The following is a 27,754-nucleotide window of genomic DNA, read 5'->3' on the forward strand; positions in this document are numbered from 1 at the left end:
TCTCCCGCATCAACAATTTCTTTCTCTACTAGATCATTCTCTGCTGTTCTCCACCACTCCCCCAGCCAAAAAAAAAACCAACCAAACAAAGAAACAAACCTCAAGAACATCTTTCTTTCTCCAAAACACTAAACTTTCTGCCTTAACTACATCTCTAAAACTGCTCTTGCTCCTTCTCTTTTATTTCCTCGGGGACACTAACCACTATCTAAAAGAATCTTGTTCATTTATTCATTTGTTTGTCACCGCCTCACTAGAATTTAGCCTCATAAAGTGTCGACTTTTGTTTCTTATTCACCTGCCTGCCTCATATTCAAGTGCTCAATAAATACTGAACGAATGCCACTGTACTCATTTCTGTGAATAGTCATAAACAATCAGCAACTGGTATTTTGTGTTTGTGTGTTTTTATCTGAGAGGCAGGGCACTCAATGGAAAGGAAAAAAGGGAGACAAAGTGCGTGCCCTTAAACCAGGCTGCCCAATGCCTTGTGTGGCTACAGTATGGAGAAATGTCTCAAGACTCCAGGGACTGAGGCTTTCCTTTCTCTGAATTATAGTCTTTCCTGAAAATAGTTTTGAGCCTTTAACGTAATAGTTCACTCTACTTTCTCGTAAAGGATTAGTCTCAGATTTTATTTCTATAACCGCTCTTCTGGCTAGGCACTAGCCAGCAACCGCCTTGGGTAAAAAACGTAACCCTGTTACGCAAGCGCCTAGTGCTTTCTAGTGCTCATGCGCAATTGAAGCGGCGAGGCGGTAGTGTTGCGCAGGGGCGTTTGGCCGACTCGCTAAGGGGGAGCAATTGGAGCCGGCGACCCAGGCATCTGGGGAGCCACGGAAGTCGTACTCCCTTAAACCGTGAGTTTCTGACGGTTTGTTCTTTTTGAGGGACTAGAAATGAATTCGGAATTCGTGACTGGTCTTGTCGCAGTGCAGTATCCCCCACCCCCACGCGTTCTGATTTCGCTGACCTGCGGCGGGAAAATCGCGCGTCTGCGCACTAAGCATCCCGCGCGGTCTCTGAGAGGAAGATCCTGCCCCATTGAGCTCGCGGCGGGTTAATGTCCATTCATTGCCCTTTCCCTTCCTCCGCCCGCCGCTCGTGGCTCGTGGCCGTATTCTCTGCCAACTCGCGTGGGTCCCTGTACGAGCTTCCTGGCGTTCCGTCTCAGTGGTCACACGATTTCCTCCTTCAGGTCAAACCGCTCCGCGCACCCTCTCACGCACGAACACCTAAACGCCAGCAGCCCCCCACTACCCTTCCCATCGCCACCAGCTGCTGATGTCCCCCGAGTAGACATTCTCCCTTCAGCCCGCTGCCGGAATTGCTAGAAGGTGAAGGTAAAAGCAAATGGAATCCTTAGAAATGGTTCAGTTTTCTTTCCTTTGGGGATTTGAACATATGGTGCTTTTAAAATGTTTGTCCCTTTGGGACAGTGGCATTTTTTTAGTACTTGCTTCAGTGAGTGATTTAAACTTATCTTCCCCAGCATTCTTATTTTCACAGCTGCTTTGTTCCTCCTTGGAGATGACCCCTTAGCTGGTACTTTGCATCCCTGTTGTGTGATGGAGGTGTCTTTGGGGATTCAGATGGATGAGCCAATGGCCTTTTCTCACCCGTGTAACCGGCTTCAGGCTGATGGCTCGTTAAAAAAAGATGAGCAGAATTTTAAACTTGGAGGTACGTGTTTCATTCCAGAGATGTACTTAGAGGTGACAATTCTGAATTTTCAATTGCTTTAAAAAAAAATAACTTGAATCTTCCAAGTGAGTTGTATGGTTATGTAGGAACAGTTTACGAATCAGTAAAGCTTTATAAGATCTAGATTTAGGATTAGATTGCAGTTTAGGAAGAGGATTGTAATCCAGCCTTGTCGCTTTAGAGATGAAGTTGCTAAAGTCTGAACAGTAACCTGTTGCCACTGGAGTCTTTTCCGACTCACAGTGACCCAATAGGACAGAGAACTGCCCCATAGGGTTTCCAAGGAGCCGCTGGTGGATGACCTTTTGGTTAGCAGGCGAGCCCTTAACGACTGCACCACCAGGGCTCCAAAGTCTAAACATCAGTGACTGCCTAACAACACGAAGTTTGTTAATGCCCAGTCTAGAATTTGTCTTCTCCTACAGCTATGTTCTTATCTCTTCTCGCTATATTGTGTTAACCCTGACACTGGAGGGATCTTTACTGAAGTATTCAAAGGCAGAATTCACGGACACAAATACATGAAATGTTTGTAGCAATAATAAAGCACCATATCTTTGGACCTCCCCCCAACCCCCCAGTGGTGGTTCGTTGGTAGAATTCTTGCCTTCCCTGCAAGAGACCCTGATTCGATTGCACCACGTGTGCAGCCACCATTCGTCTGTCAGTGGATGCTTGCATGTTGCTATAATGCTGAACAGGTTTCAGCAGAACTTCCAGACTAAAACAGACTAGGAAGAAAAGCCTACTTCAGAAAATCAGCCAAGGAAAACCCTTTCATTCACAACATTCTGATCTGTAATCAGTCACAGGGATGTCACAGGACTGGGCAGCATTTGTTCTGTGGGCCTCCGTAAGTTGGGGATTGATTCTATGTCAGCTAACAACAATCCTAGATTTTATTTGAAAATACAGTATAATTTACATGATTGTTAATCCATTTTGATAAAAATGCATTCCAGGTGATACATTTGTTTGCTTCTCTCCCGCCACTCAGAGTGCTTTGGTGGGGAAAAAAAATTTATGGTCTGATCTAAATATTTCTGTTACTAAACCTGTTAAACATCATTTTTATTGAACACCTTGTACATGTTGGGAGACAGTTCTCCATTAATCTCTCATGGCAGCTAACAACAACATATCTCAGTGTGCATCGTGAAGCGTTGTTTGCATTTATCCCACACCTTGGGATGAGGAGAGGGTCAAACAATATCTGCTCTTGAACACGAAAATGTGTGCCTTCATTCCTGGTTTAGCACAGTACCTGAGACATAGTAGGCATTCAGTAAATATTTGTTAAATGGAGGAGTTCCAGTTAACTCTTTTTTTTCCTTTAAAGGTAGCTAAATCTTTTCCATCTTTCTTTTAAGCGAATTTAGTGTTTGTCCAGAGCCTATTAATTTTGGCCCTTTGTCCATGCCTGGTGTATACTTATGCTTCCTGACTAAAAGAAAACTCATCTTTGGTCTCAAGATGAGTACCTTTCCTGGTCTCCCTAATTTTGGTGATGAATCCCAGTTACCTGTGCTCAAAACTTTAGAATTGTCATGGAGTTAATGCTTTGTATTTGCTTCCTAATCCAGTTACCGAACTTTATCTTCCTTTTTAATGTGTATAGCGTTGCCGCTCCATTCCCACTGCCACCACATTAATTCATTCCCTTATCGCATTGCTCCTGAATTGTAGCGAAGTTTCTTACCTAAACTGCCTGCTATCGTTTCCTTTCTACACTCCAGTTCATCTTGTACACTGGTACTAGAGTAATCTTAAAATGCCAGTTCCGTCCAGTTTAATGGATGCTATTCCTCTTCCATTTTTTGAGATTACCTGTATTTCACAATTTAGCTTTCCCTTATTAATCATTTGACACATCATCATGTATTGCCTTGTGTTATTCTTGTATTTTGAATCTCTTCAATTTATACTATAAGCTCCTTGAAGACAGTATCTCCCATAGCTACTGACTTACATTGTGCGCTAGGCAGGGTGCGAAGGATGAATCTGATTTGGTTCTAGTATTATGTTCAGGAGAATGCTCCTATTCTAATATTCTTCTGAAAATCTGCTGGGAAATAAAGAGTGGGACGAATTTTATCCCACATTTCAAAAGTTGTGGCCTTTATGTAAAGGAACGTTGACTACCATTATACATAGTGTCTTTGATAATTTATAAAATATGCTGAAATTTGATTCACATGGTTCTTTTTTATATGACCCTTAATAAAGGCTAAGGTTTTTATCAAAAAATATAACTCAACCATAGGTTCCATAAGGAATAAAGCTGATGAAGTCTAGGCATTTAACTGTCTCATGATCTAATTTTTTATATACTTTCCCTTGATGGACTAACTCTTGTATGGTGGGACGTGTTTTACATATCTTTGTGTTCTCAGAACCTAACAGTCCTGCACATGGTAGGTACTCAAAAATATTTGAATGAATGATTTAATGTAAGGGTATAACACAATACCTGGAGTAATGGATAATGAATAGCATGGTCCTTTTTTTCAGGATAGTTTTATAACCTGTTTTTCCTTATAAAAATTATACATCCTTATTGAAGAAAATTTAGAAAGCATGTAGAAGCCAAAATAAGAAAATAATTATCTATAACCCTATTCCAAATATTGCCACTGTTGACATTTTGTTGTAGTCCTTTAGTCTTCCTATGTATACATACGAAGGAGCCCTGTTGAGGTAGTGGTTAAGCTCTCCGCTGTTAACCGAAAGGTCTGTGGTTCAATTTGGATATATTATAAAGCAAAAGACAAAATTTGCATAAAATTTCAAAATAGAAGCCTTGAGTCTCTTGTATAAAACATGGGCATTTAAATAAATCTTTAACTTGCCTAGGTTAGACTTTTCAGCGTCTTCCCTCAAACGCTCAAAGTACGTATTTATCTGCCTCTGCCGTTGGTAGTATTTGGCAGCTTTTGACATGAATGCTCTTTGCTGCTATCCTGTCATCTCCCACTTTAGAATTTGAGGCTATCACGTACACTTTGGTTGCCAGGAAGTTTTACTGTTAAATGTCACAATTGCTCTGCAGTGACAAGAAACCTTAATATAAACATATCTTGTGTTCTGTAAAGATGGGTGAGTATATAGTAAATGAGTAGCGGTGAGTGGAAGCACATTAAACTTAAACAGTCACACACATGGCTTGTGCATTACAATATTTTCTTATTACATGTATTTTCTTTCTGTAGATTTCTAACAATTAACCAGCATCCGTATTCTTAACTGCCAGCTCATCGTTACGCAAAGAGACGTGCCAAAGTATGGAAATCACAGGAAAATCATAGGCTATTGTAGTAGGAAGGGACCGTAAAGTTCATCTAGTCCAACCCGTTTGTTTCGCAGGTTAGGAAACAGAGGATTTATGTGGTTAATGGTAGTAACAGGAGTTGAATCTAGATGTTTGGATTCCAGACTTTATCTTTGTTTCCCAATAGAACTTTCTGTGATAATGGAAATGTTTCTATATCTATACTGTCACATATATTATAGCTGGTGTGACTAAAGAAATGAATTTTTAATTTTATTGAATTTAAAATAATTAAAATAGCCACGTGAAAGTAGCAGACAGAGTGGCTCTGTACCATCCTACTGTAAAGCTTTCAGTATTATTAATCACACATTAAGACATGCATAGAAATACTTCAATAAATACATTTAGTAATAAAAAGACTACAAATAGTGTTCTTAAAAACTTTCATTTTATGTACTGCTCAGAAATGCTGCCTAACTGCTGTATCTCTAGTACGTAGATAAAAAGGAAAATACACATTTAGGGTCTCTGTCTTCTGAATCACTTTTTGTACTCAGACTCTGATATCCTACCTCCCCACCACCACAATATTGTCTTCTGTACTTAAAAACCAAACCTATTACCGTCGAGTCGATCCTTTCATAGCGACCCTACAGGACAGAGTAGAGCTGCCCCATAGGGTTTCCAAGGCTGTAATCTTTATGGAAGCTGACTTCCACATCTTTCTCCCACAGAGAAGCTTGTGGGCTAGAACTCCTGACCTTTCGGTTAGCAGCCGCGTGCTTCACCTTGAGCCACCAGGACTCCTCCTCTGTACTTAGTGATCCACAATTTCTTTGAAGAATCCATTAAAAAAAAAATAAACCTTTGTTGAGTTGTTTCTAACTCATAGTGACCCTGTAGGACAGGGTAGAACTGCCCCATAGAGTTTCCAAGGAGTGGCTGGTGGATTCAAACTGCTGACCTTTTGGTTAGCAGCCAAGCTGTTAACCACTGAGCCACCAGGACCTTTGTTGATAGGCTCTTAAAAAAGAGCCCAGTTATGTGGAGCTGGCCTGCATTTGATATCTTCTTCTCCATCTCCACTGCTCGTCTCTGCCGACATTTGGTTCTTAAAGATTAAGTGAATGCTCCTGTATGTTCTCCTGGATTTTCTTCCCAAGTTTTCTTGTAAATTTTGACGAAGTCCAACAGCAATTATAAGATGCATCCCAATTTCTGAGTTGTTAAAATTGTCTTAGAATCAAAGGAATCTAATACCAAATTCAGCATATCATTTTAGTACCCGTTCTTGATGGCTTTCCTGTGACACTGTGGAATTTGAAACTGTTTAAAATTGACACTCATCAGGAAAAATTGTAATTGACTGTGGCAACTATGGAAAAGAGCTATCCCTGCTAACCAAAAGGTCAGCAGTTCAAATCTACCAGGTGCTCCTTGGAAACTGTATGGGTCAATTCTGCTCTGTCCTGTAGGGTCGCTGTGAGTTGGAATCGACTCAACAATAATGGGTTTGGTTTTGGTTGGTGGCAACTGACTCCTTGAAAGCCACTTTTACTGTTGACTTCCAGAGGTCGTTTGGTAGCTGATAATGAGGTCGGTGATACAATCTTTGGCTTCACTCTGTTGTAATTGCTGACCTTTTGCTTTTTGTACAGCTATCTCTGAATGCCTGTAATGATGATAATAATTCATTTGTTCAACAAATGTACCAGGCATTGTTTTAACTAGGAGTTGAATGTACTGCAGTGAATTATACCAAGAACTGGTACTGGTGGAGCTTGTATTCTAGTGGGAGGAGACAGTGAGCAAATGAAAAATAAACAGAATAATTTGATAGTGGTTACGTACTCTGAAGACAATAAACCAGGGTAATGTGAGCAATGGGAAGAGTACTAGTTAAGTAGGATGTCAGAGGAGACTGTGACATTGAGCCACCACATGAAGATTTGAGGGAACAGCATTTCAAGCAAAGAGAATAAGCGCAAGAGCCCTAAAGGAATAATAATAACTTCAACAATAATAATTACCACTGTCTTTTTTCTAATACTGTATGCCAGGCATTGTCTTAAAAGCTTCACTTATGTATATTATTTCATTTAATCCTCGCAGTATCTCAGTGCCATAGGTACTATTACTACCCCTTTTCTATAGTTGGAGAACTGTTATGGATTGAGTTGTGTCTCCTACAAATACGTGTCAACTTGGCTAGGCCATGATTCCCGGTATTATGTGATTGTCCACCGTTTTTGTCATCTGATGTGATTTTCCTGTGTGTTGTAAATCCTACCTCTATGATGTTAATGAGGCAGGATTAGAGGCAGTTATATTCATAAGGCAGGACTCAATCTACAGGGTTAGGTTGTGTCTTAAGTCAATCTCTTTTGAGATGTAAAAGAGAGAAATGAGCATAGAGATGGGGACCTCATACCACCTGGAAACAAGAGCCAGCAGAATAGCACATCCTTTGGACCCCTGGTTCCTGTGCTTAGAAGCTCCTAGACTGGGAAGATTGATGACATGGCTGTTCCCCCAGAGCCAACAGAGGGAGAAGGCCTTCACCTGGAGCAGGCACCGTGAATTAGGACTTCTAGCCTCCTAAACTGTGAGAGACTAAATTTCTCTTTGTTAAAACCATCCACTTGTATTTCTGGTATAGCAGCACACTAAGACAGGAACTAAGGTTCACACAGTGTGCTAAAGGAAAGTTATACCAGCAGGTAAATAGTGGGGCCAAGATTCTAACCTAGGCTTGCGTCTCCAAAACTAGTGGTCATAATTTTATATTGAAATCCATAAAGCTTCTCTAGCCCACCTATGAAGTATGTAGGAAGGTAAGAGTAATTTAAGTACATTCTTTTATTTCCCAAACCCTTCCCATTTCCTTAGATAGGTTGATATAGAGGACAGAACACTGAGCTAGATCTTCATAGTAGTCTCTTATTTGATCTCCAGCTTTCGATGTTCCTCCTCTCCTTTAAGTCCACCCTCCCCACTTATCATTTTCCTGCTTAAAAACCTTCCATGGCTTTCACTTGTATTCTGCATTTCTCTCCCCCAGCCACACTGAACTTCATCTCTCCCAAATAATGCATGTCTTTTTCCTTTTCCATGCCTTTGCATACCTAGTTTCTTTTTCCTAAAATGTATTCTTCCACCTTTTCTAAGTGGTGAATACTGCAGAAGGCAGTTTGGTTATCAGCTGAAGGCAGCTTCCCACTCCAGAGGAGTTCATTTACCCTCTGTTATTATAGTTATCTCATTATGAGCTTTTAATATCTGTTGCCTCTACTAGATTAAGCTCCTAAAAGGTGTGCCAGATTTCTTCATTTTTGGTATGCCCACTGCTGAGCATTTTTAAAAACATGGTGTTTGTTACATGAATGAGTTTGTAGACTTACCGGCAGTACCTCTGTGGAATTAGGAAAATGATTTGACTACCTTGAATAGTATTTCTTATCTGAAAAATCAGGATAATAAGTCCTGTTCTGCCAATATCATAGTACTTTTGTGAAGATCTGACAGGATAATACATGTAAAGTGCTTTAAAAATGTCTTAAGCTGTTTCGCTATGCAGAGTAGTATTGTGATAAAGTAGTGGATGCTTGACTTAGATATTATAATAAAATCTGAAGATTCTTATGTATGTAGCTCTCTTTTCTATCCAGTAAGTTTATTGCAGTTTGTATTATTGCTTCCTCTTATTTTGTAGCAAGCTTATATTTATTTGAAAGTAGCAATTTAGCTCCTGTTAAGGATAGAGGGTATTATTGGTAATTTATATATGTGTGTGTGTGTGTGTGTGTGTGTGTGTGTATACATTTTTTTTTTAACATTTCTGAGAGCTTTAGTAGACCTCTCTGAGGGTATACTGTGAATAGTCAATACATAAAACTTTTCCAAGCGTATACGATTTTGTACCTTTTGGGAAAGGAAGTAGTTTTGAAGAAAATTACATTGTGTCTTTATGCCATCTAGTGATTGCAGCACAAATTGTTCAGTTTTTCTTTTTTTTTTAATCTTCTTCATTGTGTTGTATTCTATTTAATGACAGTTTATCTGTTGGTATGTAGTTGAGATCGGTACAGTCAAGATACAGAACATTTCCATCACCTCAGGGATTCCTCATGTTGCCCTTATAGCCACACTTGCTTCCCTCCTGCCCCTACCCCTTCCTTAAACCCTGGCTAATTTGTTCTTCATTTCTGTAATTTTGTCATTTCAAGAGTGTTATATAAATAAAAGTATACATCATGTAACTTTTCAGGATTTCCTTTTTTTACTGGGATTAATTCTCTCGAGATTCATGCAGGTGGTTGTATGTGTCAATAGTTGGTTTCTTTTTACTGCTCGGTAGTATTCCATGGTATGGATGTAAGCAGTTTATTTAACCATTTACCCATTGAAGGATTTCTGGGTTATTTCTAGTTTTGGCTATTATGAATAAAGCTGCTGTGAACGTTCATATACAGGTTTCTGTGTAAAACACAGGTTTTCATTTCTCTGGGATAAGTGCCCACAACTGCAATTGCTGGGTCATACGGTAGTTGCTTGTTTATTGTTTTTAAGAAACTGCCAAACCCTTTTTCAGAATGGCTGTTCCATTTTATATTCCCAGTAGCCATGTGTTGAGTGATCCAGTTTCTCCACATCCTTTCCAGCATTTGTTGTTGTCATTATTTTTTATTTTAGACATTTATTTTATGTTACCACAGGGTTCTGACTTACAGTGACTCCATAGTAAGTCAGTTCTGACATAAGTTGAATACCTCATTTTTTTTTTCCAGTTTTCATTATTATGGCCTTTTATTATAAGTATGTTTATAAGTCTGATCTTTGTCTTTAGGGGTTGGAAACATTACATATAAACTTACAGATACATGTTAATACATTCATACATAAAAAAATACACAGATCATAAACATTTACTCCAATGATGAAGAAGAGTTTGATAACATTGGTGTTTTGTCAGTTGTGGTAATAACTCCGCTGGTGAAAGGTTCTGGATCATCTGAATTATCCCTGGGAAAGGGGATGGTGTTTCTAGTCAGAAAATTAGTGAGAGTTGTCTGTATGATTCTTTTCTTTTTTTCTTCATACTGTATTTTGTAACATCTCACTGAAAGCTTCCTGAATCTGCCTATTGACTTTAGCAAAGCGATCAGCATTTGGGTCTGTGTTTTCAAGCAACTGAAGCCCCTGAATTAGTTTAGAAAAAACTCCAGCTAATCCTTTTACTGTAAAATTTTTTTTGATAACTTTTTTCCTTCCTCTTCCTCTTTATTTCTTCTTCAGCATTTCTTTCCTCTTCAAACTTCATTGTCCTGGTCTGTCAGTTCCCCTTCTTCATAATCTATGAAGTGTTCCACATTGGTGATACCAAGTTCTAAATTCAGCCCTCTTGCCATATGGATGATTTTTCCCACTCATCAACTTCCATCATATTATCATGATCAAATGCTTGGAGTGTGTTCATGTAACTCAACATTTTTTTCCATACCTCTGCATGCATTTTCTCATAATTTCCTCCCAGGAAGATGCAGTATTCCAGGTATACTGACCGCCATAAGTGTGGTTTGTCATAACTTGAATACATCATAAGTCGGGAGCTACCTGTAGCAGTAATTTTGTGTACGTTAATACTGGGACTATCAATTTTGTTTATCAGTTCAAGAGGAGGGCGTGAGTTACAGCAGCTGTATGGGGTTTTAATTCTTGTCATGGTTTCAAGGTTTATTAAAACTTCATTTGTAATTTGTCATGTTCAAGTATTCATTTCATCAAGTTTTTTTAAACTTAAACTATGAATTATACACTCGTTAATTATAACTATAAATTCTTGTTTCCTTAATAGGTGTTAAAAAAGATATTGAGAAGCTTTATGAAGCTGTACCACAGCTTGGTAATGTGTTTGAGATTAAGGACAAAATTGGAGAAGGTAATTTTGAGACATATTTTATTGTCTTTACAAGCTTTTTCTCCTTACAGTTTTCCTGGTATGATCTTGATTTTTATTATTATTTCTTACTGAAAAATGTATCCCTTATTCTTACTAAAATATTAAGACTCTGGCTATATTAGTAATTGTGTTAACAGCTTTTCTGTTTTCCTGTAATGAATGAAGGAATATTTACAATAAAATGGGCAGTCCTACTTTATTATGTTATTAAAAGTATTAATATACTAATTCTAGAGTATTTATGGTAATTAGTAATTATTTAAAATGAAAACTTTAAGATTCAAACGGGGCAGTTTGATCAAGGAAGTCAAATCTTTTTCCCTCTTTATTCATTGCAGTTAGGTGGAATAGTACACTAAAACATATATGAAAAAAAAAAAATATATATATATATGAAGCCTAAGATGGCAAAACAATGAGAGTGGTATAATATTTATAGAATGGTTAATATTAACATAAATACCATTGAGAGATGAGCAGTCGTATTGATTGATTGAAGGGTGAATTTGGCACGCGGGTACAAAGGAAATGACAAAGTAAAAGATGATAGAACTTTTTGGTGACTACGCTGAAAAATGCCTGAATAGTAAAAACTTCCACTTACTTGGTTACTTTCTTTTTAAAGTAAAAACTGTCAGATACGAAAAGGCTTGGTCAGTGGGGATAGAGAAATTATAAAATGAGATGATTCGGGATTGTAACACAGCTGATGGAAGGAGCAGATCTTTATAATTTTATTTCTCTTTAAGTTAGCATTCACAAGCGTTGTTCTGGAGAACACTAGTGCCCCCCTCCCCAACAAACTGACAGCTGTTTCGCAGGGAGGATATTTTAAGACTAAGTTTGGGAAATGTAGCATGTTACAGCTCCCTCTTGGTTATTTAGGATGTACTTAGCAGATTAAGGAGCCCTGGGTGGCGCAGTGGTTAAGTGCTTGGCTGCTAACCAAAAGGTCAGCAATTCAAATCCACCAGCCACTCGTTGGAAACCCTATGGGGGCAGTTTTACTCTGTCCTACTATAGGGTCGCTATGAGTCGGAATCAACTCGACAACAACGGGTTTGGGTTTTTGTTTTTTTTTAGCACATTAAAGGCTCTGAAAATTTTATAGTAAAGCAGTCTATTTAATTTGTTGTAATCAGTATTTATCAAACTTAATTGACCACCAAATTTTAATTTTTTCCATTTAGTTTAATGTTAAATTTAAAGGCACACGTGTTTTTGCAGGTTTTTTCTTTTCCCCTGTAAGATTTATAGTTCTAACAGACTGGGACCCTGATCTTAAGAAAGTTCAAATGATAATATTATAGAAGAATACTTACTAGAATAGGTCATGACCATGGAAATATTTAATGCTAACCCAGTCAAACAGTTTTACTGTGGAGTGTTGGCAAATTAATGTACCCTCTACAGATGTTAAGGAGCCCTGGTGGCATACTGGTTAAGCATTTGATTGCTAACTGAAAGGTTGGCAGCTGGAACCTACCAGCTGCTCCACGGGAGAAAGATGTGGCAATCTGTTTCCATAAAGATTACAGCCTTGGAAACCCTATGGGGGCAATTCTGCTCTGCCCTCTAGGGTCTCTGTGAGTCAGAATTGACTCGACAGCAATGGGTTTGGTATATTTATTTTTTTTCTACAGATGTTGAACTGAGGACAGTTAAGAATGTATTAAAAATTAAAGAATTTATTTACAGATGTATTTGCTCTTATGTTCAATGTCATTAAACTATTAACGATAGATTGTGTTGATTTTGTGGGTTTCAAACAGCTTTTAGGATCTATTTTAGCATTGGTTCATTAACATTTTAAAAAATCAAATACTGAAAAATGTAATAAATTGTTTTACAGGCACTTTCAGCTCTGTTTATTTGGCCACAGCACAGTTACAAGTAGGACCTGAAGAGAAAATTGCTCTGAAACACTTAATTCCGACAAGTCATCCTGTAAGAATTGCCGCTGAACTTCAGTGCCTTACAGTGGCTGGGTAGGCAATTTAAAGATCCTTGAATTGAACTAGCTGTATATAATTTATAAGATTTTTAAGTGGATGCTTATCAGAGATGATGAGATTGTCCCTGAATTAAACATATCCTTCAGTCAGATGTTTGCAATTTGCTAGCACGTTTCCTCTAACCCTGGAACGATTAGTTAACTTTATATTGATTCTGTTAGAGTGGATTTCCCTAGAGGCTCAGCTTGACTTTGTGTTGTTTTACCACTTCTTGTAACCTTCCTGCCAGATCATAAGCTTTGGCTTCCATGGTCTAAATTTAACATAAAGTGTGGAGAACTCATATTTCATGTCTCCCCAATTATTATTAACATCCTCATCTCATATTTTACTGAAAACAACAATCATCTGGCATGTCCTTCTCGTTGGTCTCTTTCATGAGTCATTCCTATCAACATATGGACATGATCTAGTATCCCTCATCCTCCTTGAAGTGCCCTCCCTCTTCCAGCTGCCCCATCATTTCTTTGCTCCCTTTCACAGCCAGACTTTTCAAAAATTGTCTGCACGTATTGTTTCCACTTCCACACCTCCTTTTCACTACACAATCATTGTGGCTGCTCTCCTCTAGGGTAAAGTTAAACTACCTTAGTTAGAGTCACCTGCAACTGCCATTTTACCAGTTCCTATTCACATGAACTCTCAGCAGCATTCACCATAATTGACTTCAACCATTGTCTTTTGCCACACCCTCTTGGTTTTCTTCCTGCCTCATTTGGACTTTCATCTTCAGTATCCTTTGCCAGCTTTTGCTCTTCTACCTGACCCCTGAATGTTGGAGTTCCTCAATGCTTGATCCTCAGCTTGCTTTCTCTGTACTCTTGCCTAGGTAGTATCATGCATTTCCACATGGCTTCAAATATGTAATAAGGATCTCCGAAAGTATATATCTGTCCTCAGACCACTTAACTACAGATTTGTGTATATTCACCTGCCCATTTGACATTTCAAACATCTCAAAACCTAATCGTCCAAAATGAAATTGTTATTCCACTCTTCTGCCTGAAAAACCCTGTAACCTGTTCTTTCATTTACCCATCTTAGCAAATGGCACCACCAAGTTGCCCAGTTGTTCAAACCAAGAACCTAGGAATCAGTTCTCCATTTCTCTCCTAAGCCACATCAATTGCCAAGTCCTGGCCGTTCTGCCTCCAAAATATATCTAAAAACCCAGCCATTTCTTTTTATCTCCACTGCATAGTGCTACCTCAGTCCAAGCCTAGACCACTTCTCTTCTTCCCTCCAATTTCATCTTCACGCAGCAGCCAAAGTGATCTTTAAAATATAAATGTATATGTGTAACATAAATTGGGTAATATTAGTTCTACCACTTAAAATCGTTCAGTGGTTTACCACTGTACTTGGGGCAGGGGAAAACCCTAAACCGTATCATGACCTTTTAAGTTTGTGTTTAACCAAGGGCTTGCTTGCCTCTCGGTCTCTCCCTACCTGATCTCACGCCAGTCTTCCCAGCTCTCTCGCTGTCCAGTTTCTTTAGTTCCTCAAATTTGTCTCGAGCTTTCTTACCATGGAGCCCACTGCACGTGCTGTTTTCCCATTTGGAAGACCCCACCCTAGTTTTGTGTGCTGACTCATCTTTCTGATCTGAGTAAAAGTAGCACGGCTTCAAAGTGGTCTTCTCTGAATTAAATTGGACCCCTCCTATTTTTCATTGCCATGGCACCTTTTGATTTCTTTCAAAATCCTTATCCTAATTTGCCATCATTTGTTACTTTGATTATTATCTGTATCGTCCACTAGATAATAAACTCCATGAGGGCAGAAATCGTATTAATTTTATTCACCATTGCATTCCAAATGATTAACATAGTGCCTGACAAATAACAGTACCCACAAAGTATTTATTGAATGAATGAATGAACTAATTTCATTGTTCCACCCCTCTGTTTATTATAGAAGATGGGATGATGAGATGGCAGCCTCTCTAAGGCTTGATTACATCCATTCTAGTCCTCTCAACTAAGGTCACTCCTTCCTTTTCCCACACTTTCAGTGTCTCCCTCTACCACTTTTCCTTTCCCTGTGCCTCAGAAAAGTACGTGCTACAGTGAGTCTTCATCTGATCTTGCTGCCCTTCTAGCTCCCGTAGTGTTTTTTCTTCTTCCCCTTGCCAGGGATTTCAGGCAAATTGTCTTTATGCTTTGCTTCCATTGTATCCTGTTTTCCCTTCGGAAATTTTGTTTTGCCTCTTCCTTTCCACTTAAATTGCTCTCTGAAAAATTACCAGATAATTCCTGTTTACCAAACCAAAAGCCTTCCCTCAGTCCTTAATCTCTTTGACCCCCGTGTTGATCACCCTTTCTTTTAAAACATCTCACTTTGGTGATATCCTTATCTCCGCTTTCTGTCCCTTTTTCCTTATTTTTCTGTCCAGCTTGAGACTTTTACCAAGGCACAGTTTTTTCTTTCGTCTACTCATTTTCACAGTTTTAGGTATCACTTCTGTGCACGTACTCACACTGACTTCTCACCCAGCTTTTCACTTAAACTTTAATCCCATATCTAGGTATCTCTAACAAAATGATGAGTTTTTGGTTTAGATACTTTTTTTCCTGGTTTCTCTACTTATTTTGTTGTTATCCTCATTCTTTTACTCTCTCAGGCTCAAATCCATGAAAATAATTTTACCCCATTTTCCTCATTATTTATGAGGCTGTGCAGCATAGTGGTTAAGAGCGTGGATCTGGAGCAAACAGCCAGGATTCAAATTCTGGCTCTGACTTACTAGTTTAGTGACCTTGGGGAGTTCCTTAACCTCTCTGTGCCTCAATTTCCTCATCTGTAAAGGGGGGATAGGGTAATAGCACCTACCTCATAGGTTGTTCTGAAGGTTAAGTAAATTTGTTAATACATATGAAGTCTTGAGAACAGAGTTTGGCATATAGTGAATGCTTAATAAATGCTAGCAATTACTGTTTTTTTAAATGTATTTATTACCATTATCATCTTACCTGCTACTATGTCCTGATAATTCATTCTTGTTATTCATCCTTTTCGTTTCATACTACCATGTCCCCAGTTAAAACTATAATTATTTCATACTTGAATTATTGTAGTAACCTTAATAACTGGTGCTTTTTTTTTTAAGAAAACTGTCTCCTAAAACAAGTCAGTTAAATATGCATATATGTTAATATGATGATGATTTTAACTTAGTTTTCTAGCATTATTTGTGTATTGCTAAAATTATGTTTTGAAAAAAAAAAAACAGGAATAAAGTTTCAATTCCTTTGACCTTTTCTCTAAAGTTCGTTTTGCATTTTTCCACTAGGGGGCAAGACAATGTCATGGGAGTAAAATATTGCTTTAGGAAAAATGATCATGTGGTTATTGCTATGCCATATCTGGAGCATGAGTCCTTTTTGGTAGGTTTGAATATTTCTTGATTTTTTATTACCTAAATATTTAATTGAAAACAATTTTATGACCTCATTCATAACTTTATTTTAGGACATTTTGAATTCTCTTTCTTTTCAAGAAGTACGGGAATATATGTTTAATCTGTTCAAAGCTTTGAAACGCATTCATCAGTTTGGTATTGTTCACCGTGATGTTAAGCCCAGCAATTTTTTATATAATAGGCGCCTGAAAAGGTAAGTATGAAAAGTTACCAGAAAATATTTACACTTGAAGACTGAGGGATCCATGTCTTACTCATAGAACATACTGTAATCTCCATGGACAAATTATTTATTTCAAATTTTCACCGTGATTGGGGAAGGGAAATGCAGTGAGAAAACAAAATTGTATTATTAAAGCAATATACATATATCATGTGACATACTGTGATTCAGTGGAAATTCACTGAGCTAAAAGGAGTTGTAGAAAGGGTCTAGTTCTACTTGACCTTATACATGTCTTTTATCTCTGAGCTTTGTTTTTCTTTTCTAGTAAATGAGATTGAACCACATGATAGCCACTTTTCTGTTCCAGCACTGAAGTTCTGTTTTTATGTATATTTTTATGCTGTTTATATGCATATAGGTATTATAAATTGAAAATTACTTAAATATTGCTGTTTATACAGTGGATCGCTGATGTTGAGTAATGATAAGAATAGAACTATAACTTATTTTTTTGACTTTTATTTTTTCTACTTTCTTTAATTAGATTTTAAAACCATGATTTTAGTTTATTTTCTTTCAAGCTTTTTAATTAGAACTTACATGCTGTGGTGCCGTCTCTGCCACCACCAGAGAGCAAAGGATTGTGCTTGCATTCCTCTTCTGACTTGCGAGTAGCAGATCATTGGAAAAAGAAAAGATTTATTGGCTGATGGACTGATTGATTGATTGGAATGCATCTTCCCATAATTTTAACCCTAAAACCAAAAAACCACACCATTGCCATCTAGTCAGTTCTGACTCATAGTGACCCTGTAGTTAGCTATGAGATGCTTACTTTGTCTGGAAAACTTATTTTCCTTTTCTTTTTTCAGGAATCTGATAAATTTCTTAATTGATCCCCCCCAGAATTACAATTTCTGTGTGAATACGGTTTGAGAGTATTATGATGTTACTAAATCTTTGTTACACAGAAGTAAAATTGCTTAATTTTGTTTCTTAGGTACGCCTTGGTAGACTTTGGTTTGGCCCAAGGAACTCATGATACGAAAATAGAGCTTCTTAAATTTGTCCAGTCTGAGGCTCAACAGGAAAGTTCTTCACAAAATAAGTCCCACATAATCACAGGAAACAAGATTTCATTGAGTGGCCCAGTGCCTAAAGAGCTGGATCAGCAGCCCACCACAAAAACGTCTGTTAAAAGGCCCTACACAAGTGCACAAATGCAGATTAAACAAGGAAAAGATGGAAAGGTTCTGCCTTTTGTATTTCTGAAGTGTACTGTTTCTTCCAACAGAGGGTGATATAATACTAGGATAATATATGCAATTAAGAAACTTTTTTTACATTTGTTATGTGTGTTCAGTTGATTAGATTTTCACAAAGATTTGTACTAAATCATTTTGCTTACTATTTTAAAACAAATTAACTTGGTAGATTTAGAGTGTCTTTGTTACTGTGTGTCCCAAAATTACATTATATGACAAATAGGAAAATAATATATTTTCCCTGCATGTTATAAAGTTCAGATTAAATATCCTTTTCAAAAAGAAGCATTAGTTATAGGGGAAAAATTCTGAAGTGTCTATCTCCATTTTAGCTGCACAGCAAAATGTAACATTCATGCAGGTCGTTTGTTTAATTTTTTTTAGGTATGTATATTTGTGGACTGTGATAACATTGTATGGGTGTTAAGAGTTCTGTCTAGACTATTTTCTCCTTTCACAGAAGTGTTTTGGTGCCTGAAAATGACTTGGATGCAGCTGGTTTTGTTTTATGTCACTTAACTCTTTCAAAACTATGGCAGAGTACAGCTGGCAGAAAGTGTTACAGATATAATCCTTATTTTCCTTGTTTTTGTTGGTATTGTAGGAGGGATCTGTAGGCCTTTCTGTCCAGCGCTCTGTTTTTGGAGAAAGAAATTTCAATATACACAGCTCCATTTCACATGAGAGCCCTGCAGTGAAAGTAAGTAATGTAGCTTAATAGTGCAATGATCAGTCAGTCATACCCTGAAGACCATTTAGGTAATGATTAGGTTAGCATTTATTAGCAGCAATTTTTAAAAAATAGAGTTTTGCTTTGGCACAGGGTATAATTTCTTTGAGCACTGAGTCAAAACTTTTTATTTTCTCCAGCTCTTTCCTGAATTGTGGTAGAATTTTTCATCATTTTTGGTTAGCTTACTATTGTTGCTCTTTCCCTAGAGAAACATTTAGAATATTAAGGCCTGTTCTCTCATTATTGGCTAGAATGTGAGCTCCCAACACCTAACACAGTTCTGACACACAGTTAATTGCACAAAAATGTTTGTAAAGTTAAATTGTCATCAGTGGTAGATGTTCTTAAATATTTTATAACAGCTAGACAGCATGAGCAACAAATTAAAACTCTGATTTTAGCCAGTGTAATTGTGCAGTCTACAGTTCTGAAATGGAGTTAGACACTAGAACTGTTTTATACTCCTGTAAATGTATCAGGAAAAGTTCTAATAAAGTATAAGTCAACTATTTACCAAATTAGGACTAATTAGTAAATTTTAAAGTAAGTTTATTCCACAGAAAAACCACTGAGAAAGACCTTAAAATTTTAATAGACAACTGTTTTTTTTACAATCATATAGCACATCTAGCAGCTTTAAAAGTTACGCTTTCGCTACTGGTTTTTGCCATACCAGCATTTAAAGACATCATGTTAAATATCATGAAAATAGAAAATAATGACTTTTCTTTTGCAGCTTATGAAGCAGTCAAAAACTGTGGATATATTCTCAAGAAGGTTAGCAACAAAAAAGAAGGTTATTTCTACCAAAGTTATAAACGGTGGGATGAGGAAAACTACCACTTCTTGCCCTGCTAACCCAACCTGCGACTGTTATGCAACAGATAAAGTTTGCAGTATATGCCTTTCAAGGTAATGTGCTTTGATGGTGCTGTAAAATCACCGGCATATTGTAAGACAAGGTTAGAAATTGCATTGATTTTGGTGGGCAGTTGATTTAGTTGAGTGAAAAGGAGGAAGACAAATCTGTGAACTACACAGGCACTGATGTGGAGCTGTACCTTGAAGGACAAATCATAGCTTTTCTCATATGTTGTTCATTTGACATGCATATGCTCTTTGGAAAACACATTTGCTCTTATATGCAGATAATTTTGAAAGGGGGAAATAGCTTTTTTGGAACCATGCAATCTCACATTTTTCTAACTGATGTAATCTTTTCTGTTTTTCTTTATTCCTGTCTGTGTGGAATAAACAGAACCAAATAATGGAGCTCCTCTCTCACTCCCACCTCCAACTTTCTGCCTCATAAATTTCTCCCTCTCCTTCAAGATTTGGCTTTCATGAAGCCTTTTCTGATTAATTGAAGTGCATAAGTGAATAAGTATACCAGTAATTAATCACCCCAAACAGAAATTATTTTTTTATACCTCTGAATACCTATTATATTTTAGTTTTCTATTATGATTCTTATTATCTACTTCCTCTTTTTATGCTTAGAAGTTACCTTAAAACTTTTCTGGCATAAGACCAGAGAACTAATGGTGGGGGGAGGCGGGACACAAAATCTAGGATATTCAGCACACTGGATTATCATTTGCTTTATAATAACTTTAAATAGATGTCAAGTTAAAATTTACTGTGAACTAAATTAATAAATTTAATAAACTTATTTTGTTAGTCTTAAGTGTTAAACTTTCACATGACTAGAAAAATCTTATTTCTTCATCATAAGACGGCAACAAGTTGCCCCAAGGGCAGGTACACCAGGATTCAGAGCACCAGAGGTCTTGACCAAGTGCCCCAATCAAACTACAGGTATGCTGCACTGGAAATACAGAACCCAATTCAAATTTGATTGTCCAAGATATATTTTGTTTCTTGATCTTTGTCTATTATGACTACTGTTTGTGCTTTTCTACTTTTAATTAAATTATGCAAGCATTTCTAGCAGTGTGGCATTCTCATTTTTGAGATATTGCTGTTTATGAAAATTCAAAATACTAAAATTAGTGTTACTTTTTTTTACATTTGTTTTCTATAGCTTGCATTTTGTGTATCTACTTACAAGGTGATCTTACCAGGAATTTTGTTAACATCAACTTTGTGGGGAAAAAATTATATTTAGTAGTTTTTGCCAACTTGTTTAAGGCTTGGAGCATATCATTGGTTTGCCTGATATATCAAAAGTCTTCTGTGATGCAAATATTGTTGTGTGTATGACTATATTATTTTTCATGATGGTGAAAACAATATAATAATAGCATTAGTAGATTTTTGAAAAAGAAAAAAGTCTTCTATAATTTAAAAATGGTCATGTAACCAGAACCCAGTAAATGTCTTATTGATTGAATAGATGATTCCTGCTATTCACTTGGATTATGGGCTTTAAGGAAACATATTTAGTACATATGTGTTTACTCTGCTTGTTAATGATACAAATATGAATGAGCCAGTCTGCTTGCACTCTAGTCAGAATACACTCTCAAATTTGGTAACCTGTTGAGTACAGTGATAAACTTTTATAAACTTTTAAGCTTTTCTAGGGTCAGGTCTAACTAACCTAACCTGAGCAATTCTGGAAAGAAGTTCATGGAAGAGAAGACCTCTGAGATGAGAATGTAAATTGGGGTGGGAGGTTGGCACTGAGGCATGAGCAGAGGAACTCAAGTTCCTCTCAAGAAACAGCATGGTCTAGTGATGCAGGAAACTATTAAAGTTTAGTGTTGCTAGAAGATGCAAGACCAGGAATGTGAAAATTAAGCCTGGAAAGAGGTAGACACGGTCAGATCACACTTCTTAAAGAGCTTGGACTGTAGCCTGTAAGTATGGGAAAGTTATTCAAGGGAAGGAGATGGCAATATTATACTCTAGATGGATCATACTGGCAGGTGTCTAGAGAGTGTAAATTTTGGAGAGTGGTGGTCTGCAGTGATCCAGGTGGGAGACGATAAAAGCCTAAATGAGGGTGTTGGTAGTAGGAATGGAAAGATAGGTGAAGGATTGGAGAGGCAGAGCTTGATGGGTAATTGGATGTGGGATTTTGGGTAAGGGGTGGTGGGAGGAAAAGGCATCTAGGATGTTTACCACATTTCTAGCTCAGGGGACTTAGATGAGTACCAGTAACCAAGATGGAAAATAAAAGGAGGAAGAACTGGTTTATAGGGAAAAGTAAGGTTGGTTTGGAGCATAATTAGTTTAGGATATTTGTGGGACATCCAGATAGAGATGACCAGCAGAATAAAAGTAAGTCTGAAACTCAGGGAAGGTGTCTGGGCTGGAAATACAATTACGTGTCATCATCATACGCATGGTAGTTAAAGCCATGAAGTGGATGGAGACTAATTGGGGAGTGTACAGAGGAAGAGGATGGAACCTCGGGAGCCTCAGCACTTAAGGCTGGGGAGAAACATTGAAGGAGCAGTTAAAGGTACAAAGGGAACTAAAAGGTCAGGTGATACTGTGACCAAAGGAATAACGCAGATAATTTCATGATACTGGGAGGTCAACACCTAGGAGAGAACGTCCCCAAAAGGAAGGGGAAAAAAGGAGCTTTTTTTACAGAAGACTGAGCTGGTCCTAATTTTAACTGCCAGAATTATAGAGATTAGAGTTTCTATAGCAATAGTTGGAGTTAGCGCGTGACTGAAGAAGTTTCTAATGTTCAATACTTTTCACTAAAATGAAAACTTATTGCTTATAGTGTTTAACTCTAGGGAAGCACCCAGAGTTTTGCGCACATAGCTGTTTTTGAATTTCCTTTAATCTTATAAAATGTGTATTTACTTAGTGTTTTCTAATGATGAAATATTCTTTTAAACTTACCAAAATGTTGCTTAAGAAAGAGAACATTGTATTCTATATTAAGGATAGAGATCAGGATTCTCAATCCTGACTGCATTAAAATCATCTGAGGAACTTGGAGTTGGGAATGGCATCAGAAATTTTGAAGGCTCCCAAGGTGATTCTAATACACAATAAAGTGAGAACTGCTGATTTAAATGATCAAATTATAGATAAGGGAATTTTAAAAGTTTGTTTTCTATTGCAGCAATTGACATGTGGTCTGCAGGTGTCATATTCCTTTCTTTGCTTAGTGGACGATATCCATTTTATAAAGCAAGCGATGATTTAACTGCTTTGGCTCAAATTATGACAATTCGTGGATCCAGGGAAACTATCCGGGCTGCTAAGACTTTTGGTAAGCAGTTTTATGTTACAGACCAAAACAAATGCCTTTGATTATCTTCTACAAATAACTTAGTAAATTATTACAAAATTCTGTATACAAACAAACATATTCTGTGTACATGAAGTGTTCTAATCTTATGTAGAAAGTTTCTTAATTAGTTGAAAATGAATTTGCATTTGTGTAAGAAAACAGTTTATCATCACTTTAAATTTGTCTTCATTCTCTACATATAATCCTTTAAACTTATCAAACACAAAGTACTGCACTTCTCCACTATTTAAAGTTCAGCTTTATAACCTTCAAAGACTAAGGAATAAAATCGTGTTTAACTCCCTTTAATTGTGTTTGACATTATTGCAGGAATATTTTTAATAATAAGTTTTAATTTTTTTAGTGTATATTCATTAAACATCAGGTGCCCCGCTTGGTGTTGAGTATGTAATCGTCTCTGCCTTAAATGATTTTAGTCTATACCAAGAAGTAAACAGTTAAATACAATACAGTATAAAGGATGACAATGGGGAAGAGAATAGAATGTGTTTTAGTTGTCAGGTTCCTTAGGGTTAGGATAGCAGAAAAGAGAGATGAACAGAATGTGTTTACTGGTGTAAGAATGTATTGAACATGGGAAGTCATCTTCTTAGCCACATGAGTTCTTGTTTCTCAAGACTAGGATGTGCAGTGTACTTTACAGTGGACCTGAGAATTATCTCAGCCTTGCTCTGGCCAACAACCTGAACTCATATGCCCTTCATGTGTTTATTCTCCAAGCATAATTATAATTAATACTTTCCAAAGAGTGGATGTCATTGAGTCAGCTTGCTGCCACATGATATGGAGCACCTCTCTGGGACAAAGGTTCAGTCAGCCTAGCTCATAAGTGGTTGGACTGCCTTGTGCCCAACCCCAAGATCAGTAAGTCTTAACCAGGGGTACATTTCAGAATTATCTGAGGAACTTCAAGAAATACATATGATTGTCCTGCCCTGCTTCTTCCTGGAAAATGAGATTCAGAAACACATAATCTTGAGAAGGGTCAGGCTTGTTAATTTGGAAAAAAAAAAAAAAGAAGTGATTTTGACCAAGAACTGCTTCTGGTTAAGAATCACTGCTGGAGAATGATCGTCCCTTGCTTACACGCCAATGCCATGTAACCCACCAGGACGACTTTGTGGTGGTTGTGAAGCAAGCCGCATGATAGAGGCTTACCAGAAAATGTTTCTGTAGCACAGTCAACCCACGATTACACCATAGACTTTCTTCTCATACCTATTATAAGAAAATTTTGTTTGCCAGCAGTAGGCCAAAATAATCCATGCATGTAAAGGGAAAATGACCATGAATTAAAAGTATCTTGGAAATGGTATTCTTACAGGAATATATTTTATTCTCAATTGAGAAAACTTTCATTTAGTATTGAATAACTTTATGAGACATTAATGAACATGAAGTTTATCAGCCAGCACAAAGGCATTTTGTTGAAGAGTTTAAATCTCCCCCATCTCTAGTCAGCATTACAATGAAGGCCGACAATAAAAGTACAAATTCTGACAAAATTCCCCAGGGCAACTACCATGATACCAGACAAGGGCTTTTAGAAGTTTATTATCATAATGCTGTTAATCATATTTTAAAAAAAAGTTATTACTGTATAGCACGTGTCTCTGTTTTAATCAGTATGACTTATGTGGTTATTTCAGTCAGATCTTACTATAATTTTGGGCTAAGTACAGAAGACTGCAAATTTCAACAACCACAGGCTATAAGTGTCTCCCCTTTATGATCCAAAGAAATGACATACCTGAGGTTAGCAGAGCAAGTACTTGTACTTGTCTTGCCTTGTGTCTTAACCTGCCCTACTGCCCTGAACCCCTGGAACCAGCCCCGTAGTAGGTTGTCATTAAGTACTTGTTGAATTGTCAGATAAATTTAAAAGAAAAACCTTGAGCCAAAAAAAATTCCTGACACATAGTAGTCTGTAACAAGATAATTTTTTTAGTTTACATTATTTTCCCTGAATATTTTTAATGAACCCTGTCTTTGGCCCTATAAAAGTATCAAACTAACAGATAATTAGGCTTTTTATATTGATTGAAGAGATGCTATAACCTACAGTGTAAATTATTGCATGACTTCAGAGCAACCTAATGGAATAAAGCTATATTACTCTTCTCCTCTGGCTGTGACTTTCTTTCGGAAGGAATAGGTTTAAAAGTTAAAAAGGATTGGCACATTGTATCCTCAACAAACTTAGTTTTTGGTAATTTGTTTCCTTTGACCCTTCCCTGCCTCACCCCCCCACCACCTTCCCCATCCCTGAGTTAGTACAGCAGTCCACTAATTAGATCAGAATATATAAAGGTAACTTTTTATAATCCAAAGTTAAATTCATTGCTTTGTTGATAATCCACATACCCTAGAAATTAACCTAATGCTGCCTACTGATTGGTTAGAGCCACATTTCTGTTTAAAAAAAGAAATATAAGGCAAAAATAATGGGCAATTGCCTAGTTGTGTGCTTAACTTATTTAATTCATTCAGAAACATTTACTGAGGGTTGCTATGAGTTGAAATTGACTCGACAGCAGTGGGTTTGGTTTTTTTTTTTTTTTTTTATTTAATGTGTGCCAGGTACTATTCTGAGTCTGTGTTCTCGTAGCACTTAAATTCTAGTAGGGATGACTGAACAAATATATTCTATCAGGCAAAGATGAGTGCTATGAAGAGTGAAGAGGGCACAGCTGTTCTGGATAGATTGGTCAGCGACAGCATCTATGAGAACGTGACATTTGAACAGAGACATAGAGAGTCTGAATAATGCTGTTTTGTCCAGTCCAACAAACATTAATTGAGCATCAGTATGTACCAGGCATTGTCTAGGTTTTAGGCGTTCAAATATAAATAAGCAGTCCCTATCTCCAAAGAGCTCATAGTCTCCTAGGCAAAACAGACATATATTTTATCAATTACAGTGCAGGATAGAAAAGTAATAGTAGAAATCTACAACAGAAGCTTAAAACAACTCAGTCTGAGTGTCAGAGGCCTCACAGAGATGATTCTTGAGCTGGGAGGTGATAAAGTGTCCTGGGCACATGGGCGCAGGGCCTCTTTGGCAAAGACAGGAGCCACATAAGCCAACTTTGACATAGAGGCCTGAAAAAATGCGGGTTGAGGGGTGGGGCGCTGCAGGCAGTTAGAGATTAAAGAAGCATAAGATGAAGCTGAGGAAGGTGGCATAGTCAAGTGAGTTCCTGACACAGCTCAGTAAATCACTGTTTTCTACTTCCTGTCACCCACTTTATTGTTTGACCTTTAACATGTTCAAACACAAATATAGCGTGTGGTGCACTATCTCCTTGTACCCAGTGCAGATGTGTCCATAAAGCACGTGGTTGGACTTGCTTGTTTACCAGAGGAGAGCCTTCTGACATATTCAAATGTTATGATGATAAAGTGCATGTTTTTTGTTTTTGTTCTCTTTTAGGTAAATCAATATTATGTAGCAAAGAAGTCCCAGCACAAGACTTAAGAAAACTCTGTGAGAGGCTCCGGGGTATAGATTCTAAAAGTACCAAATTAACAAGTGACATACAAGGGCCTGGTTCTCATGATCCAACTTTTTCAGAGACGGCTGACCATAAGGCTGCTCACCTCGTACATACTTCTCAGGCACAGTGCTCAGGGAGTTCATTGCATAAAGGAGACAGTAATGGCTGTGGGAGTTGTTTTGAGGAGGATACTACCAATTTAGAAGGCTGGGATAAGGTACCTGATGAAGCATACGACCTGCTTGATAAACTTCTAGATCTAAATCCAGCTTCAAGAATAACTGCAGAAGGAGCTTTGTTGCATCCGTTTTTTAAAGATATGAGCTTGTAATTATGGTTGTTCATTTAATGTCCGCACTTACGTATTGTTGGGTGGGGGGAGGCATGAGTTTTTGTAATAGCTATTCTTGATTAGACACTAGGGTAGGTAACATCTTAAAATTTTAATATTTGCTCTTGTGGCAGATTCTCAAATACACAGTTTTATATAAAAACTACTGGAGATTAAAGGTTATTGAAGATGCCTCGGATGCTTCTTTGGACTAACAACGTGATCTTTGAGTTAAATCCACTGGAATAAAATCAGATTTTTAGTTTCCCTAATTACTTTTCACTGCCATATGCAGAAAAAGGAACAGTTTTAGCCTAGTACATAGGAGTTCAGGGTGCAAGTCTTAAAACTAATAGATGTGATAGGGGTTAAATGAATCAAAAAACTTAAGTTTACTGGTTTCATAGAGCTATGAGCTATGTATACTTTTGGAAAATCAACTTGGTGCTAGTACTCTAACAATTTGTAGGTAAAGAAGATAATTTGCTTTCTAGAGGTAAGTGTTTTATCTTTTCATGAACAGTAAAAAAATTGAGTAGAAAAATATTGGTCATGGGACAAAATATCACTTAAGATTGAATTTATCCATTTTAAAGTATTTTATGAAAGCACATTTGTGTGAATTGCCATGGTTTTGTAAGAATGGTTTCTCGCTTTTTCTTTCCTGTCTACCTCTAATACATTTTCCTTTGAATCTCTATGGTGCTTACCATGAAGTTTCTGGGTGCTTTATTGAATACTGCGTGTGTCTTCAGTTGGGAACTTAAAACAGTGAGTACACTGATTGGTAAGGGGCAGCTGCAGAACTAACGTGAAGATTGGTAGTTCAAAATGCTTTTCTTTTTCTCTGAGCATGTATGTCTTCTCATACCATCTTAGGTATAATTAGATACCTGCCAAAAGGAAAGGGGAACTCAGAATTGAGGATATTATGGGAGATTTTTCCTCTGCTTAGAGCCATCCAGTCTCGATCCTATTTTGACCAAGTTGGTCCTGCTCAGAGAAGGATGGCTTCTGGGGTCTTGGGTGGGTTGAGACGAGAGAGAGAACGAAGTACGCAAAGTAGAAAACGGCCGGAGGTAGAGGCTTACATATTATTTACATTTCAGAATGGCATATCAATGGGAGCATGTCAAACTTACTATGGGA

The 27,754-nt window shown here is 37.4% G+C and overlaps 1 protein-coding gene across 3 annotated transcripts; it reads left to right on the plus strand.

Moving 5' to 3' along the window:
* Positions 1-826: 826 nt before the first annotated feature.
* Positions 827-26,605, plus strand: CDC7 (cell division cycle 7). 3 transcript variants are annotated; one of them, XM_023733418.1, is made up of 12 exons: positions 827-860; positions 1,493-1,683; positions 10,830-10,913; positions 12,787-12,922; positions 16,242-16,335; positions 16,421-16,563; positions 17,537-17,786; positions 18,406-18,501; positions 19,271-19,446; positions 20,270-20,352; positions 22,586-22,735; positions 26,211-26,605. In XM_023733418.1, the coding sequence occupies exons 2-12, from the start codon at positions 1,569-1,571 to the stop codon at positions 26,603-26,605; spliced, it is 1,722 nt and encodes a 573-aa protein (XP_023589186.1). In that variant the 5' UTR covers positions 827-860; positions 1,493-1,568. The 3 variants fall into 3 exon arrangements, with proteins under 3 accessions (XP_023589186.1, XP_023589185.1, XP_023589187.1); XM_023733417.1 differs by lacking the exon at positions 827-860 and adding an exon at positions 1,068-1,343; XM_023733419.1 differs by lacking the exon at positions 827-860 and adding an exon at positions 1,068-1,343 and having other exon boundaries at positions 1,510-1,683.
* Positions 26,606-27,754: the final 1,149 nt, after the last annotated feature.

Source organism: Trichechus manatus, unplaced genomic scaffold (genome assembly GCF_000243295.1).
Source record: "Trichechus manatus latirostris isolate Lorelei unplaced genomic scaffold, TriManLat1.0 scaffold00058, whole genome shotgun sequence".
Classification (NCBI taxonomy): domain Eukaryota; kingdom Metazoa; phylum Chordata; class Mammalia; order Sirenia; family Trichechidae; genus Trichechus; species Trichechus manatus.